A 19,625-nucleotide genomic window follows, 5' to 3' on the forward strand; every position below is an offset into this window, starting at 1 on the left:
ATGAGAAGATCCTTATGAAGGTGTAATTCTTTTGTTATTGCATAGAAAGAAATATGTATAGCAATGCTTGGGCTTAGTAGAATGTATTTAGTACAAAGATGTACTTTAGTACAGGATTTCTGTGCATATAAGTTCAGTCCTGTCCATTTTCGTTATATATGTGTAAAAATGATAGTTACTTTCATTTAAGTTAGCATGGTATTTTATAGTGCTGAAACATGCCAGATGGTCAAGGGTATTTCACCTAAATACTAAATAAAGTTAAAGAAAACATTTGCTGAAGCCACTAGAGGTCTGATTCAGAAAGAAAATACTCAAGTAGTGTGGATTTAATTTAAAATGTAAAAATTTCTGTCTTGGTTGACCTTATTTGTAACCTCCTGAAAGAGAAAGTTTTCAAATACTGACTAAGAGCAAATACTGTCAGACCTAGTTCAGGTAAAGCTCTGAGACATACTTCAGCTGCTCCTGCCTAATTGCTACTTCAAAGGAGTCATGCAGAGCAAACACATATTTTGGAATTTGAATCTCTTCAGGCTATTGAGACCAAACCCGTTCTATTTTTTTAGCATGTTGCACATGTTTATCTTGTTTTTAGTGTAAACTTCGAGGTTTATAACTGTAAATATTAGGGAAAATTTCTTTACTGTGAGGGTGGTGAGGCACTGGCACAGACTGCCCAGAGAAGTTGTGGATGCCCCATCCCTGGAAGTGTTCAAGGCCAGGTTGGACAGGGCTTGGAGCAGCCTGGTCTAGTTTGGACACATGGAAGGTGTCGCTGTCCATGACAGGGAATGGAACAAGATGATCATTAAGGTCCCTTCCGACCCAAACCATACTGTGATTCTATGAAATACATCAATAAAAGATAATTGATCTATTTAAGCAGATTATAGTAATTTCAAAAGCACAGGTTGATGATTTTAATTCTAAGTGATAGGAGTCTCACATACAAACCACAAATCAGGTATCTTTCCATACAAGGCTTCTAGGAGCCACCTTCAACATCATAATGCAGGGCTTAATTTCAGGAGTTGTCAACTTACTAACGCACAAAGTGGTGAACAGTAATGAATCCTGGGAAAAAATTCTCTGGAAGACAATTTCTAATAAAAGAAATAATGCAGTCTGATACAGAATGGATCTCCCACAAATTTTCCTTCCGTTCTGTTAGACATCTTATGAAGGATCTTTTCATTTCAAATTTACTTCGTCTGTTTTCAAGAAGTCATAGAAACACGATAACTTCAGAGTAGTCTTTTATCACCTTTTCTTCATGATCCATTTTTTCAGTAAAATAGTTAACATAAATGAGAATGAGAAGACTTAATTGCTCAAGAGGTCTCTAATGATTCCTTAGTGGCAAAGCTTTCCCATCATGTTAAAAGGTTAATTTCAGTTCTCTGCTTTCATTTGTTGCCACTGCTGGATGTGCCTGGTTTGAAGTTTGGAAGCACATCTTAGGGATGGCTGGTTCACAGCTGGGAGAGTCTATGTGAGGAGACCAAATGTCGTGTAAATGTTCTGGAACAGAGCAAATAAATTGGCTCAGGCAGCTTCTGCTGTTGGTCAGGGTCCGTATTGTTAACAGATGTCTGTGTATTGCATCAATAAGTAATAAAATGCCTGTTTGAAATAACTGCCAGGAGGCAGTAGGGTTGGGGGTTAGTCTGTGGCTTATCAAGAAAAATCCATACCTGATGGGCAAGAAAATCCTAAGAGTCTGGTTTAGTTTTTAGTTTCAGGGCAGTGAATTACTGAAAGAGAAAATGCATTTCCTTTTAACTGTGGTTATTTATCCATGGATCTCCACACAACTGACAGTTGAAAGAATCCTGGTTTCTTCTTCCAAACCAACGGATAAACTTACTCAACTGTGCTGGCAAATATGCAGAGACACCTTTCTCCTAATCGCTGCTGAGAAACAATCACGTGTACTGTTCTAGCAGTGGTGAAGTTCTATTGATGGACAGGTTGCCTGTTTTCCATAGAAGCAATTTCAAAAGACTGGAAAACTTGCTAAAAACTCATAGGAAATTAGGTTTCCTATCAGTTGTTTTGAGGATGTCACTAGCTTCTGCTATAGAAAGCTGTCAGATTCCCATCATTGGAGATGTTTTCTACTTGAGTTGGACAATCCATCCATCATTTGTCATCCCTATCTAATTGATGCTGCTTGTTGCTTTTCTTTTGTCATTGCTGAAAGATCCTTAAACATTCTTTTTCGTAAAAATGTTGGTTCTTTCACGAGGCTTTATCCTTTGGTTGCCAGCGCCACTAAATTTGTTCCGGTTTGGCCAAATTTAGAAATATATCCTCTGAGAGAAGGCACAACCACCCCTCCACCCACCAGGTTCGGGAAAAAATAAATTTTCCTCGAAGGAAAGTGAAGAAGATAAAACTATTTTATTTAACAAACACACGGGAAAGGAAAATAATGTTAAATGGTAAAATCTTTCGCTGTAGAGGAAAAACCTGGGAAAGTGTTCGAGTCCTCCCTTTGGTCTCCTCGGAGCTGGGGCTTGGCCCAGGGCCAGGCCCTCTGTGCCCGGTGGAAAGTCCTCCCGATGTGCTCTGATGTTACAGCAATCAGGCAGTCCAGTAGAAAAGGGAGAAAATCCGAAATTCCAGAGAAGGAAAAGTTCAACTCTCAGCCTCTCTCCGGAGAACAAGAAACTGGAAAAACTGGCCAAAAGCTGACTGGAAAAGCCGCAAGCCGGGTGCTTCCTCGCCAGGGTTGGATACACACTTATCCAGAAAACACCATTTTTATTTATTTGTACACACACATATATACGTATTTATATTAAACATGATCCCCCAGTCTTCACAGTGTCTTGTCGTTAGGTCTTTCTCATCTGACAAGCCTGGACAAGATACTCCTAAATATCCATCGAGGTCTTTGACGTATTTAGATAGGATTTAGATATTAGGATTTCCTAGGAATCAATGCAGTGGATGTGCCATTTCTACTTTTACTGTGTTTAGTTCAGATAGGTGTATTACTGGACAAAACAGTAAATTGATGACAGTTCTTCAGATTTCTATAGCTCATCCCTCTCTGTGAAAACACAACATCACTGTCACTTGTTTTTATCTTAAACTTCTGTATGGCTGGGGTTAGGGGTTTGTTCAAATTGGTATTCAAATACAGTGTTGTTTTGAGAAGAGTGTTACAGTGTGTATTTAAATCATGTATATAATGTGGAGAGGAGTAAGAAGTCCTTACTTCTAGTTTCTTGTTCACTGCTAAACTCCCACAGGTTGAAGAGTATTCACAGGACATTCAGAGGAGTAAAACTGTCATTCTTACTAGTCTTAGCTCTAGGAAAGTTCTTTCCTATCCAAATTCTACACAGAATATTGAATTTATTGTTCAGAAATAAGTCAGATACCTAAGTCAATTGCACAATATTTATTCAGATGTTTTGATTCCTGAGATGCCTCCTAGAGGTTTCCTGAAGATCAGTAGCTCACTCAAGAACATGGAGACATGAAATGTTTGTACTCTCTCTGCACAAGCCAATGTTAACTAAAAAAAGAAATCTTTTTGAAGTGCATTGCCAATAGCTCAAAGTACTTTTAAAGGAATTATGGTCTAAAATTTGTAGGTAGAATTGGTCTCTATTAATACTAATATCTTGCCACTCCATTGTGTACATATGTTATACATACATTTCAGGAGAGTGTTCTCTCTCACATATAGAACTAGGTTACTGCTCTCTTTCTGGGGTGTGCTTGAAGTTAATATTGCATCTTATATATCATTTCAGGAGTATGATGATGGCTATGGAGCTGCTTATGATGAACAAAGCTATGATTCCTATGATAACAGCTATAGCACTCAAGCACAAAGGTAAGCCTCCAAATCAGCTGTAACAACAATTGAAAAATTCTGTGGTTGGCCAGTTAGTTCTGCTTAGAGTTTTTCAATTTCATCTTAAACAGCAAAAAGTTTATGAGAGGATTTTAGAAAAAACCCCCATGTTACTTGTCTTTACTATCACATAAGTATAAAAGTTAAATTTCTGAGTGACTGAAAAGAAACAGAACTGAGAACTTGTAACAGTTGTAGTGATGCCAAACCTTAAATCAAAGTTCTCAAGAGTTCAGGGAGTTCAGGAAAATTTTATTCAGATTCATTGTGTGAGGGAGGAGTGGGTAAGGAGGGGAGAGGAGAAAAAAGGCAACTTTATAAAAGGTATTAAATTGTCTGAAACACAACTGATTAATTTTTCTTACAATGTTAACAAAGTTATATTCCAGTATTTTACCTGTATTTGACTGTAAGAAAAGTACGCCCTTCCGTTTGTTTTACTCCTCTGTGGAATTCCTTGTGACAAATTTGATTCTCTTGCCATTTGTTTTCCTTCTCTTGCTTCATTTTCAGCAGTATTTTTAATCACTTTTGATATTTTTTTTTCTTTTTAAATTTTGCTTTCTTTGGAGGAGTCAGTATTTGGAAACTCCATGAATAACACTGGGTCACAGTGTGACCCAATAATGGGAAATATGCTGTGAAGTACAAACTGCTTCCTTTAAGTGGTAGTTTGAACTTCATGGCAAAAATCCCATTACAAATTTAGCAGCTTGGCTGATGATCTCCACTTCTGGGTATTTTCAATGTGCCTGTCTGGAAAGAGAACTTCTGTGCATTTTTCACTGAGTTGTAATTTATTTTCACTCTTTTTCTCTCAGACCAAGCATTCATAATTTGCTCAGTAGTAGATGTTTGAGTGTATTTGACAATGTCTTGAAATTTTATGGCAAAGTTATGACCTGCCTCGGAGGTAGCGTTACTGAGGTTCCTGTTAATAAATCTCATGTGGGGAATTGGAGTTAAACTGAATATATATGAGGCAGATTTGTTCTATCTTCTGCTAAATATGTAAGATTTACAATGCAGCTTTATCTGAAATAATACAGAGCTGTTCACAGCAAAGTTGAGAACAAGCTGTTTACCCCTGGCATCTGCTTTGCTGTAGTGTTGTCACACCCAACTTCAGTTTTGTTGTGTAAATGAATATTTTTCTGTGCTCAACAACTTAGTCAATGTGAAAAAGCATAGTGGAAAGCTCAAGTGTCATTATTGTTGAGAACTAAAATAATGAAATTGCCTTTGTGTCTGATACTTGGCTCCTACAGACTCTAAGCTTGATAAAAATATGACTTAAGAAATCAGCAGTGTAGAATCTTCAAAATATGAGACTCTGTAGAGGGTTACATTTTGAGAGCAGTTACTAGTAATGGATTTTTTTTTTCCCAAATGACAATTGCCAAAGTAGTCCTCAACTTTTATGTTTGTAATTTTGTTCTGGCTTCCTGCTTGTAGTGTTGGTAAATGGGTTTATTGCACACAAACGTTTAGACTTCATTACAAAGTCATTTGCCTGAGCCAAAATTAAACATTACTTGGATTTGGGTTTTTTTCCACATTAAGGTTTTCATTGAGATTTTCTTCCTTTGAACTAAAATTTGGAAAAAAGCAAATCTCCCAAGGAATGAAATTGCTCCTGTAAAGGATTAATACATAAGAATATGTATAATATTCTTAGATACGTGTGCACGTGCTTAGTTGTCTAGAATGAAATACTTCATAAAATGATTGTTCTACTTTCTACTTTTTATTTTCCCTGTAGTCTCACAATACATATATTGTTAGATTTTAATGAATTTGTTATCTTTTTAATGATTGCTTGACTTTTTTCCCCTAATTTTATTAAGTGCTCTGTGGTAAGACAAAACAAGAAATTATTCACTTGCACGTTTCTCACAGGATATCAACACTCATTTTCTGGCATATTTTCTGGCTTGGCAGAAAGATTTTTAGGATAGTATTGGCAGGAAAGAAGTAATAACTATAAACAGCCATCTGAGCTACCTAGACCAGCATTCCTGTCTTTAATCTGAATATCAAGTAGTAGCCCATATTGCAAAATCATTGTGTAACCACTATGAGATACTTACCATATTTAGGTGCATTACAATGCTGTTACTATGAAGGAAATTAGGGAAAAGTGCATTGTTTTCATAGTTTAGCCTTATTTCATTCTTGGTATTTTTTGCCCTCATAAAACATGGAAAGAAACTGCATTTGCACATGGAGAGCAGTCATGTGTTTAAAATTCATCATTTAGTGACCAGTATATGGAAGTACTCTTTCCTTTTCTAAGATGAAAATAGTAATCTTGAAATAATAGCATTTCTAGTAAGTCTTCTGATACTGATTTCTCTAGAAATATTGTGATATTAATGATACTGTATAATAAGAGGAAATTTGAGAAATACCTAGTTAACTGCAACTGAGTTCTCTCATTAAATTACTTGCAGTAGTTTTTAGTATATGGCTAAGTTTGAGTGCAAGAACAGGGCTTAATGCTCACAAGTGTACATTGTGTGATACGGTGGAAATAGTGAAAATGCTCATTTTTGTTTTAAACATTTTGCTTATTTAGTGATTCCTTTGTTAAAGATGGAAACTTTCAGTAGAGTTTTAAAAATCTTTAGGAATTTTGGAGATCTGTAAGAGGTTGCATGACAGCAGATCTTCTGGTATAGGTGCACAGGAGTGCATTCTCCAGATTCAACCTTCAGCACTACACAGTGTGACTCTCCTTTATTGCTCTTTTAATTCGGATATTTCAAGTGTATTTCCCAGAAATGGCAAAATCTGAGAGGGGTTAGGATGGATGACATGTTTAGATATGAAGAATAGGACACTGTGTATTTCTGTGTGCATTAAGGTAGTTGAGACTTCATTTGTTCCACAGATAAATTATTCCTTTCTATATACTAACTGCTTGCTGATAGCAAATTGTGAGTGGTTAGAAGTTTAATGGTATTTTATTTGACATTGTGTGAGACTGTATCCTTCCTTGTGCCTGGCAATCTGAAGTTTGAGTTAAAACCTGCCACAGCACTAACAGAGAGAGAAACATGAGAGTTTTCTGATAGTTTCATCTATCTTAATGCCCTGTAATCCTATAAAAAAATGTTGTTTTCCTTTAGAACATTTTATTATCCACTCTTGATTGTTCATGCAACAAAGCCCCAAATAGTGCTTCAGGATGTCCTTTAACAGAATTATTTTTTATGGTCAAAACGACTTAAAATATCCCTTGAAGCTGTACTGTGCTTTGCTAGATCCTTAATTGATTTTTAGAAGATTAAATTATATGTATAGTTTTTGCAGAGGGATTGTTAGATGATATTTTTATCAGTATAAACTGGAATGTTTAATCAACTGGACTGCTTAGTCTTGTTATAAAAAACCAAAACAATCTAAAATTAATAAAAAATAGTTTGCAATTTCTGAAAATCAGAGGATAACAAGTATTTCATAGAATCATAGAATGGTTTGGGTTGGAATGGACCCCAAAAATCATTCTGTTCCAAGCTTCCTGCCATGGGCTGGGACACCTTCCACCAGACCAAGTTGCTTCAAGCCCCATCCAACCTGGCCTTGAACACTTCCAGAGATGGAGCATTCACAAATTTTCTGGGCAGCTTGTGCCAGTGCCCCACCACCTTCCCAGTAAAGAATTTCTTTATAATATCTAATCTAAATCTCTCCTCTTTTAGTTTAAAGCCATAACCTCTTTTCCTATCACTACATGCCCAATATGCAATCAGGCTTTAGGGTTGTATGATATGCAGTCAAGGGCATGTTATGCAGTCAGGAATTCCTTCATAGAATTTTTTCTATATATTAGAAATTTATCAATTTTTTCTATATATTAGAAATTTACCCATGTCACATGTGCAGTGGTGTGCCAAAAACCTTTTCAGGATCTTATGGTAAATGTTAATTGTAATTTGGAAAGCCAAACTCATGACTTCTGGTGCTGATTGCCTATGTCAGAGACATGGAGACTTGTCACCAGCATGTATGAATCCTTACACAACTTAGCTCACTCTAAAAGGACTTCCCCAGCCTGTCTAGAATTGTATTTATTTCCTTGGATTTATTGCAGAAAGCAGTGGGTGCTTTGATGGCCTGGTGTTAATGCTAGACCAATTTTATTATGAAAATTCACCTAATAGTGTTGTGGGGGAATCATGAGGATTTAGTTGAATCTTCATTTAAAATTGTAGTTTAAACATTTTCAGCATGAAAAAATCTAGTTATTTTAAATCTCTGAAAGAGATTTCAAATTGAGCCAAAGTGCTTTTGGTCCCTTAGTGACTCCATACATGATCTGCACAAGTGCTTGCGAGGACAATAATATGGCAAAGGGAAATGGATGCTAATAAATCAATTGTCACTGTCAACTCACTGTTTAATGTTCTCTAGAATACATAAGATTTATCACTGAGGAATTGTGGAATAATGGTGGTGTATGGAAACAAAGTCCACCAGGGAGATGTACTACATCATTTGGATTTAGCACTGCCATCTGCTTAATGGCATTGAGATGACTACAGAGGTACTTATGATCAACCATTCATAGCAGTGACAGATGCTGCAGAGAGTTAACATGCCAGGGAACGAGGTTTGGTGCTGAAGTCCAGATTATGTGGCAAGGTTGCTGAGAAAGGGGGCTGGGTTTGTTACCTTCCCAGTAGCGTTAGAGGGTTTACTGTGTGCTTTTAAGTTTACTGTTGAGAGAGAATGGCTAACACAGTTACTGTAGTGCAAAAAAAAGAAAAAGTGGAAAAACCCCATCTGTGTGCTTCAGGCACTCAGAAGTTTCAAAGAATTTCTTTAGGCTTGCCAGGTAGCATTTAAAATGGGATACTTTTCCTAGGGAAAAAAGAAAAGCTTTTGTCTAGCTTTATTTTTTAACCTACAACAGAGATCAGCAGCCTAAACTATGTGAGGAACACTTTGTTTAGCTGTATGCCAGTGTCTGTTGAGGGACAAGAATGAGTCATTTATGTAGTAATGTCATTTTATGTTTAATTATAATTTATAATTTTATAAGTATTTTAGATCTTCAGTCGAGGTGATCTCACCTTCACTCTGTTGCAGAATTTAATCTAAACCCATGCATAAAAGTGGAAAAATTAGGACTCGGAGAAATTGCTGGCTTTGTTTACAGTTTTCTGCATTGTTTTCTGGTTTCCACTTTTACCTAACAATGCTATAGATTTCTCTTGGCAACAATCATTTTGCCATTGGCTTAAATAGCATTTCTCAATTGCTCTTTGTGCATATCTAACAGTAATTACTATCACTTCAAATCATACCATAATGTGATAAAATCAAATCCCTGCAAGTTCCCTGTGAGCCTTGGAGCCACCCAGTTAACCTAATCTGAGCTGAGGGAATTGGCATATTCTCTTTAGTACACCTACATTTATTCAGTGCCAGTAAATCATTCTTTGGTTGTTGTTTATGTGTTGGGAAGTAAGAATTACATGCTGAAACTTAGATCATTTGCTTAAATGCATAAAAACATAACTGCCTCTATGGTCAGTCCTAGGCACATTAAAAACATGATGTTATGAATCATGTAATTGTTAAGGTTGGAAAAGACCTCCAAGATCAAGTCCAGTTGTTAACCCAACTCTACCATGTTCACCACCAAACCATGTCCCCAGTTGCCACATCCACACATTTTTTAAGCCTTTCAGGATGGTGTTTCTTGGGCAGTGTGTTCCAGTGCCTGACCACCCTTTCAGTGAAGAAATTTTTCCCAATATCTAGTATTTCTCACATGGGAGACCTTTCCACATCCTCCTTTCAGGTCATTGTAGGGAATGATAAGGTTCCCCCTGAGCCTCCTTTATCATCCATTACATTCTTTACCGTTGATTTCAAAAGTGACTGAGTCAAGACAGAAAATTTATTTGTAATAGGGAATACTATGCACAAAGACCCTGTGGGGTGAAAGGTTTGAGGAATTTTGTGTTGGTAGCTTGTGGTAGTTACCTAAGAACGGAGAAATAGATGTTTGGTTGAAAAGGACTGAAAAAAACACCTTAAAGTCCGGCAGTGGTCATTGTTAAACTGATGCCTGAAGAATACAACTAAATTGGTTTGGTAAGATCCTTTAAATCTCTAAATACTGCTTTTTATGTTATTCCAGAAGCACTTCAGTTACAAGAGAAGCTGATTCCTAGTATGTAGCTCTCAGAAATACCCTCCTCATTTTCCACTAGGAGCTCTAATTTTCAGGTGTTTTTTGGAACTGTGCTTAGTAGTCACAAAAGATGATGACATTCCTGTTTAATAGGAGGATTTTCATGAAGAACTGAGCATATGGATTTGAAATTGGCTTATGGAGATGTTGCTATTGGTATTTGAAAGTTAATTGCTAGCAGTTTGTTTGTGATGCTCAGTGTTTTAAATTTACATTGTTGAGTTTGTCAGCAATCATGCATTTCCAGGATGTATAAATATGCATTATATGCAAACGAGTGTCTGTTACTGTAGTTTTCCAAGATGTAATTCTCTCCATTTTAATGCTTGTAGCTGTTTGTATTTCATGCTTTGGCTTATAAATCAAATCAATCCACAGCAGTTTGATTTCTGGGGATTGTGCAAAGGGTTGGCATCTTGTGTTGCTGTTGCTTATGAACGCCTGGTATGTACCAGAGTGTACTGGAGGTTATAATTCCGCAAAATAAAGCCTTAAGGCATTAGCATAAATAAGCTAATGTAGCTTTTAACTGAAAATCCTGCCATGTGTTTTCTTGCTTAATTTTTGCACTTATATTATTGAAAGAGATTATTTACTGCAGTTTTTCAGATCTAATTTTTCAGGTTTAGATAGATGTTTTTTTATTACATGTTGAGATGTGACAAGGTAAACTATTCAGAAGTGCCTCAGTAGCATAGATAGTTTTAATTGTGATCTGGTGTATTTTAATTTTTTTTAATTGATTTACAGAAATCTGGTCTGAAATGACAGTAAAAAGGAATAAGACTAAGATCATTCAACTGTAGGGCTGGAAAAAACAAGCATATCTCATGGTGCACTCAAACTGGAAAAGATTTTTTTGAGTCCTCATGGTGATATTGGTAGATGGCTTCACTGTTTAATAAACGTTAGGTTTACTCTTCATCTGTACTAATTAATTTACTCAGTAAAATTCATTTGGTTCTCTTCATGATTTTTCTATTAAATTTAACTGTGACTGTGCCTCCATATTTAGGAAACAAGTAAAAATGCATTTGAAAATAAATTTAGAAAGCTGCTACAGGAAACTAATATGCAGGTGTTATAGTAGTACAGAAAGTAGTAACATCGAATTAAAAGTATTGAGGAATCAAGAAAAAAGTCATTATTTAATAAAATTATATCAATTTTGCATGATTGGTTTAATTTTACTTAGGTGATTTTACAGCACCTTAAACTGGGTGGTAGAATTCCACAATGCAATTAAAGAGTATTAGTATTTGATAGGATTTTGATTTTTTTTCCTTTAACTGATTACACAAGTGAAAACATGAGGAAAGGGAAGGTCAAAATGGATCTTCCAAGTCCAAAATAGGGAAAAAATTAATTAACAGGGAATATTTTTTAAATATTAAGTGCTGTTTTGTAGTTAGTAGTAACTTGTGGAATTAATCATAGTTAAAAAAAATCTTAGTTATATGAAGGCTTCACATGAATTACAGGGTGCTTTTTTTTATTTTAAATAAGGTGTTTTAAGGTTGGAGGATGGAGATAACAAAGAGGAGTGGAGAGTTTCCAGTTGTCAGGCATCAGCAGGATGCTGTAGAAATGGTGCTGGATATACCGGCTTTGGAGACAGAACATGGATAATCAATCTTACAAATTAAAGTTATTCATTTAGAAAGGACTTCTCAAATGTCTCACATTATAATTAACTTTCCACCAGTTTGATTAACAGATACAAGGAAGAAAGACTACATAGTCCCTCTAGACTAGAGGAAGGACATCTTAAATTTACATTTGCAGTAGACAGAGAATGACATATATATATAGAGAGAGATACATATAGGGAAGACTTTTTTTCCCTGGTGTGAGGTAAAGAAGGAACGTCACTGGTAACTCACACTTGGAAGCCAGTGCCTATTAGTTGAAAGAGAAATCAGGCTGCATCAGCTCAGAGCATATTTTTGTCACAGAACATGTTTTTGTAGATGAAGATTTGACACTGTTTTGCTGGTAGATAGTCAACACACTGTCTGCTTACTAGCAGTAATTGAAAGTTGCAGTTTTCTCTTTGACTACCCTGTTGTATTCAGTTTGCTTCCAAGGGAAGAAAAAATGTTCCTTCTTTCTGTTGGTAAGGAAATACTTACTTAATTGGGCAACTTAAAAATGGGAGATGGTTGCAGGAAAACTTTATAACGGCTTTATTGTTTCTCCTTGTATTTTATTTCAGTAGAAATATTGAGGGCTGTAAATTGTGCTTTTAAGCACAATTCTGATATAGTCCAGGTATAGATGGTGAAAAATACTGTATTAGTAACCATTGCAACCACATTTATCTTAGTGTAATTGTATCATGAGTGCTGTATGTGAACCACCTGAAACACATACATGGATAGAAGTAGTGGAGCTCAGATGAGGCCAGGAAATGAGTCTTTGCACTTAAATGGGTTGAATTGTCCTTAGGAGGAAGAGTCCTGCCTTACTCTACTTGGAGGGGCAAGGTTTGGATCCTGCTGGTGCAAAGGACATTAGGGAAGTACTGGAAAGATCTTGAACATGGTAAAGCTTATGATTATGCAGCCCTGAAGACAATTAATCTTTCTTTTACTAAATGTATGCCTTGATGGCACACTCATTATTTTTGAAGTACATAAAGCCAGGATGGACTGATACCTTTTTTCTCAAATGTTCTTCAATTTCAACGGGTGAGTAACGCCTCACATTTTTAGAAAGGTGTTGAAAGTTGTACTGTTCCTTCAGTAAATTAAAAAGATAAGAAGGTATGGTGTGTTATCTTGTGGAGCAATATTTGTGATGATGGAATGGTGACAAACTGCCTGTGCAGTTTTTGGGGACGGTGTTTTCAAGGCAGTGTTGTCTTGTACTCCACTCTGTGACAAGTGACATCATTTTGGATCTCTGACAACAACATATGCAAGACTTGGGGGATAACCAAGAATTCGCTGGAATAATACCCAGATCTTTCCAGTATCGCAATGAATAGTCTAAGGATTTTTTGACTGATATCCCTCAGATCGTCACTGTTCTCTGCTGCTTCCACTGTCCAGGGTAATCTTGTCTGTTTGGAGAGAGAGGGAAGAAAACACATCTTTTTCTGATGTTAATGTTGTTTCATGTCTTTTTTCTCCATTTAGCAGCTGGAATATGATTGGTACACACCTGGATAGTTAAAGGGTTCAAGTTTAGCTTCCTCTGGTAGCAGTTCACACCCTGCCTTGCAAACCGACAGATGTGGTGTGGGGTGGCTGGGGCTTGGTTCTAATTCACCAGCCAAAATGCTGAATTTATGCAACCTTAGCTTTTAGTTTTTCTGCTGGTGCTTTATTTGATGCAGCAAATTTTTGACATTAATATGGTTAACATTTCTCATGTTCGGGGATGTATTGTTGCTGTATTCATACAGCATAGTTTCAAGGTAAAGCTGTAGCTCCTGCTGCTGCTGCGGTTCCCGAGAAGCCTTGTTTGAACCATGTGCTCCAGTCACCTCTTTTAATTGCCATTTTCCTTTCCTTTTTGAGAGGTGGGACATGAGAATGTAGTGGGCCTGGGGGGAAAGACTAATTGAGACAGCAGTAACTGGACATTTCAGATGGTAAAACTGTTTAAGGCAACTGTACAGTTCTGCGAGAAATACCTAGATCGTTCCGTGCCTGGTAGGTAGCACCAGAATGCAGATACCTCTGAGGATATTTCACTATGCAGAACTGAAATGTCTCACCATTTCTGCCATAAAAAGTAATTCCTAAATAGTGATAGCTAAGGGGATCCTTGAGAGGGCACTCTGGTCACCTTTTAGGTAACAGATAACAGATCTGACCAGTAACAGATCTGCTGTTTGTAGGTTCCATTTGAGAGTACGATAGACTATAATTCAAGGAAGATTGCATCATTTTTCTGTATTTTATAAAACTTTCACATAGGGGTCTAAATTGTTTTCTGAGATCATTATCTGTTTTACAGACATAAACTGAGCTGCAGGGATAATAATATGTACTAAAGAAATCTTTACTAAGTAGCAGCAGAACTGGGTATTAACTAAAAATGTATCTACAAGATACAAGCAAAGATGTGGGTCTCCTCTTGATATCCTGGATTTCTGCTGCCCTGCTGTAAGCTGGGTTCCAGAATAGGGCATTCTAGTGATTTACAGAAGCATTGAGAGCAGCTACTCAATGTTCAAGACAATTACAGAGTTATGAGAAGCTTCACTGCAGTGATTGTTGTCTTGGACACTCTTCTGTTGACAGATGTTTTTTGTTATCAAAAGTAGCTGAGCGTGAAGATCTGACAGGAATGATGGAAAGAGGCTTATCCTTATGGAAGAGTTCTCTTCACATGTGATCATATCAGTCAGGGTCTATCATGTAAGAACTCTGGCTAGAGAGATCCTCATTTGTTTTCTCTGCTTTGCTATTCTGTGCAACTCTGTAGAAGCACAAAGGGTGGTGCTTGTGGAGCTTCCCTTGGCACAAAAGGAAACCGTAGTTCTTCTAAGGGTTTTATTGTCACCTTCTGAAACTGTCCTGGTTTCTGTCTAAAGGGATCAAAGTTACTTGTGATACTCATGTAAAAAAGAAAAAGCAGAAATTTTGGTCAGTTTTTCCCTAATAAGCATTACTGGAAGCGGAACTGTGTTGCAAAGGCTGTTTTTCATCAGACGCCAAAGAAAGTTTCAGATCACTCGGTTCTTACACCAGGGTTGTCAGTGCTTAAGTCTGGGATTTTCAGTAAACTGGAAGCTTTCAGTCAGAGACCTTTTAATCTTTCCTGAGCAGCCAGGCTCCCTGCCACACGGCTTCTCTTTCAAGCACAGAAATGTGTTAATGACCATTCTAAAAGATGTCTGTATCACATATAAAGAGCTGTGGCCATCACATGAATTAATTGCAATATATTTTTGCTACCTTTGTGCATTTTTGGAAGTAGACTCGGATTGTGTGGTTGATCTGCCTCTTTTAGGATTGTCCCAAAATAGCCTGGTGAGCTCTTCTGATACGGAGCCACAGAATCATTGAGGTTGGAAAAGACCTCCAAGTCAAGTCCAACCTTTGACCAAACACCACCATGTCAACTAAACCACAGCACTCAGTGGTTCATCAATATTTTCAGCAACAAATCTGCTTAGTAGAAAAGCCTGAGAAATTGAGGTCGTTTTTCATAGAGCCTTTGAAGGCTTATGTTGAATACCTCTAAATTAAAGTATTTAAGATACTTCTCATAGTGATTCTAGAGGAATGGCAGGAAGCTTCCCAGTCCTCTAGTTTACTAAATAAAGTCTTAGAGAAGCATTTCTACTTCATCAGTGATGCTGTGCTAAAATCTGAGCTTGCTCCTTTCTGTGTGAAGCTTTTTCTCTTAACACAGAAAACAGGCACTTCCCCCAGCCTTATTTAAACTATTTAAGCCTCACTTCACACTTCCTCTGAACATTGTAGGATTACTGCCCAGCCCTCAGCAATTAGAAACAAAATACTTAAATTTATTGTTGTTTTCTAATCCTTCCATAGTATTAAGTGGTTCCAATTTTTTATGCTGACATGGAAAATCAAAGCATTTTTTATTTGCTATCTCTGTCTTCTCTCTTGTCAGTCCAAAGCCATTACTCTGGAATGGGAATACAAAAGAAGTTAAAAAGAGAGGGACGTAAGCAAAGTGTCTGTGTGTACAAAAGATCTGAATCACATCTAATACTCCAGTGTTAATTGAACTTGTACCATTTACTTGATGGTTATGAAGATGCTTGAAAACTCAGCTGGCTATAGCATGTAATTATTTTAATTATTTATTTAAAAAGAAGAGTCATAGGAAATGAGGAAAAATAAAGAAAGTGGTTTTATGAAGACAATTCACATCTGAAAACAAAAGAACTCCAAGCAGAGTCTGTGTTTTAGTCTTGCTGGGTTAAAAAGGAAAGAATCCGTGGCATATTTTATCCTTTTTTTGTGAAAGGAGGGAGTCACATGAGGTAAAGAAGAAAATGAACTGGGATTGTGGATGTTTTTTTTTTCCTTTCTATGAGACAAAATGAAAGGAAGAGGAGCAACCTGAGCTACCTGGTCCTAGGGAAGGTGTCCCTGCCCATGGAATTAAGTGATGTTTAAGGTCCTTTCCAACTCAAGTCTTTCTGTGATTCTATGAAAAGGCCTTTCTTTGCAGAATAAATCCATTAAGGGAAATAAAAAGTATAATAGCCTTCAGTTAGAATGCTAAGATGTCAGAGAATATATATATATATAAAGAGTCTAAATGTAAAGGATTATTTTGAAGCAAAAATGTGTATCATATCTTCTGTCCAAAGGAAGAATTATTTAATATAGCTACTTTAGTCCTCAAGCAGAATTGACCTCAACTATCTCAGTTATCTCAGTTGATGAGTTAAAATGTACAATTTAGAAATTTGGTATCGTTGCAGGCTGTTTTGACTAGGTTTCCTTTTGCAGGCAATTGCTTTGAAACAAAATACAATTCTATAAGCTGTAAGTTCATATACAGTACTAGGTTTTTCTGTAATTCTAAAAAAACTCAAAAAAACCATTACCGTCGGTCTTGATTGATAACGCCATGGAACATTCAGACTCTGTAAATTTTTTTTTTTTTTTCTTCCACCCAGAACTCCTTACAACCATCTGTATGTCCCCTTTTCTTTGGGTCTTTAGGTTTTCTCATCTGGAGCTTTGGGTTTGTTTAACACAGAGTTGACTGGAGAACATTGGCATTGTTCATAGAACATGAATGAAGTAAAGCTGGGAATACTGAATTGCACTGGGCATGGTTACTTCCCATTATAGTTGTGCTTTTCAGACAGATTATTAATTTTGAAGGGTTTGTCTGTTAATAAAGATGAGTTGTGATACACTTGCAGTGTAAGTGAAAGGTTCCTTCCTTTCTGATGTTTGTTTTGCAGTATGTGTGCTGTAAAATCAGTCATTTTTTTGTTTAATAGATATATTAGATCTATGAAATGAGAGCCCGCAAAGTCATTCTGACAGGATTGACAGATACAGGGATGGGGCTCAGCTGCTTTAGGCTTCTATTCTAAACTTGATGACAGCCTTAAAATAAATAAGTGCTGTGTGGAAGGATAGTGAATGTCAGTTTTCAGTTCATTGTCAGAAGAAAGACTTTTATTACTGGCTGCTGCAGAGAAAAAATATTTCTTATTCAAACTTTACCCTTATTCTAGGGTCCTCATCACATGAGAAACCATAGAGAACAGGTTTTTTCAGTGATACTTTTTTGTGGGTCTTCACAGTGCATTCTGGTTAAGTTTTTGTTTAGGAAGCATTATACCAGCAATTAAAAATACTCACCCAGACTTTTTAGATATGCATTTGCACACACCAAAACTGTATTTTTTTCTGGCCTGGTTATTTTGTGGGATTTAAAAATTTTTAGTTTGGGGAAAAAAAAAAAAGAAACCCAAACTAAAACACAAACAACCCAAGCACAACAAATTATTTTGTCAGTTCGGAAGTAATTGTGATGTGTTGTTTGTTTTGTATAAATGCTTTACCTGCTAATTTGTGTTAAGGCTATAAATTTTTTATTTTCTCTCTGTTGTTTATTTTGTTAGCAATCAATCTAATGTTAGGAACATTTTGTCAATATCAGTAATTACTTGCTAGTGATCATATATTAGTGATTTCCTTTTCACTCAGAAGGTAATGACTTGGTAGCATCAGTTTGTAGAGTATTTTCTGAATATTGTCAGACCTGAGTCTGGCTATGGTTAGAAAGAAAAGGAAAAAAAAAATTATTTAGGCACTTGATTTTCATGTCCTACAAATTGTGTAAAAGACTACACATAGCTAGACTTACATGAAATCTGGAAGCATAATGGAATAGTGTGTACTAAGGATTGTTCTTCAGTTTCCATTCAAGGGTCTGAATACCAGTAAGATACCAAATATATATACCATTATATACCAAATATAAATACCATTATGAAATGGAAGACTGGTTTAGGCCATGGTTATGGTATTCATACACACTTTTGAATCCTAACAACTACAGATTTCAGCTTTTTACATAGTTTCTACTATAATTTCTTATCTTCCTGTTAAAATGATAGCATTTATATTTGTGTTCTTCTGTTTTGTTTTGAAGACACTGGAAGTTGTACACACACAACAGCTGTATAACCCTCCCGTCAGCAAACTGTTTGCCTTTTATTGCAATCTTATCAGTGAATTTGAAGATACAAAGGCAAAATACTAGGCAGCAGTAGGTAATGAAAAAAGTTTATAAGACAAATTAATTGGTTCAGTACCTACATCTCTAGTTTTTTCATTAACACTTTTAAGATCTTTAACCTTCCCAACTGTAATTTTAAATGAAAAATTCCCCCATCTGCATTTACAACGTGGATGAGTAGCTGAGTGATGAAAAAAAATCCTAAATGGAATTAAATATAGTTTCTAATTAATAAACAAGCAGGACCTCAGTTGTCACTGACACATGGATGCTCACCATTCTCAGGCCATGTCCTATATCATTTAAGCTTTCTTTTCAAGGATAGAACAAGTAATAAGTATTTCTTCTCATAACTGTTTCTTTCTTGTTCTCTCCACGTCCCTCCTGCCCTGCAGTGGAGCGGATTACTATGACTATGGCCACGGACTGAGTGAAGACACCTACGACTCCTACGGTGAGTGGCTTTATCAGCTCAATGATTGCAGCAGCAGACTCTTGAAAAAAAAAACTAATGAAAGGATAATTTCCATGAGGCAAGGCTCAGTCCTGCAGCAGGTAACGGCTGCTCAGGGATTCCTGAGCTGTCACAGAGCTCCTTGTGTGCTTATTGAGAAAAATGCCCTCTGTGGTCTGTTAGCTAACGCAGTCATGGGAAACTAAAACCAAAGAAGTAGAGAAAATAAAACTTAAATCATGATGCACGCAGCCTTTCCATGTCACATTCAATGAGTTTTAAGGAAAAAAAATGGGGGTGTAGGACCTTTTTCCAGGAACTTTTGTCTGCCAAAAGCAAATGCTTCTGGTGTGGCACAGCTGGCACTGAGACTTGGTACAAGGTAAGAATATGGTGAAGCTCCCAGCTGAATTAGGGCCTAATTGAGTGTGTTTTAGCTTTGTATGGTCTTTTTGTCTTAGTTCATTTTCTTGCTTCAGTCTTGGGAAATCAAGCGGAGAGTCATTATGTAAAGGTTAGGGAAGTGCTTTAGGTAGCTAATAGACATGAGGGCAGTGGGTTACTCTGTATAGAGACAAAACAGTACATAATGAAGCAAAAAACATACACCAGTGGTAAAGATCACTTTTTTTTATATATAGAAGTGTGGTAGTGACAGGTTTAATTAAAGAAATCTGTTACGGTTAGAAGCATAAAACATATTAAAAGGCACCTTTGCTTAAGGGATAAATGTTAAGTCTCTGGCTAGAGATCAGAGAAATACAGTCTAGGTCTCTCAAATCTCAGACATTTGAGGTTTGTTAGTAACCTGTGTAAAAGTTGTGATTCTGAGTATTGAATACTTCAATGATTTTAGAGCTCTACTTAAAATTCTCCAAAGCCTGTTT

At 36.5% G+C, this 19,625-nt stretch overlaps 1 protein-coding gene across 1 annotated transcript in view; it reads left to right on the forward strand.

The window, feature by feature from the left end:
• Window positions 1-19,625, forward strand: part of KHDRBS3 (KH RNA binding domain containing, signal transduction associated 3) — a 65,602-nt gene that overhangs the window by 39,196 nt on the left and 6,781 nt on the right. Inside the window, exons 7-8 of the mRNA XM_017739061.1 lie at window positions 3,774-3,856; window positions 18,680-18,738. Coding sequence (XP_017594550.1) covers window positions 3,774-3,856; window positions 18,680-18,738 — 142 coding nt within the window. The remainder of the gene's footprint in view (window positions 1-3,773; window positions 3,857-18,679; window positions 18,739-19,625) is intronic.

This window comes from Corvus brachyrhynchos, unplaced genomic scaffold (genome assembly GCF_000691975.1).
Source record: "Corvus brachyrhynchos isolate BGI_N302 unplaced genomic scaffold, ASM69197v1 scaffold187, whole genome shotgun sequence".
Taxonomy (NCBI): Eukaryota; Metazoa; Chordata; class Aves; order Passeriformes; family Corvidae; genus Corvus; species Corvus brachyrhynchos.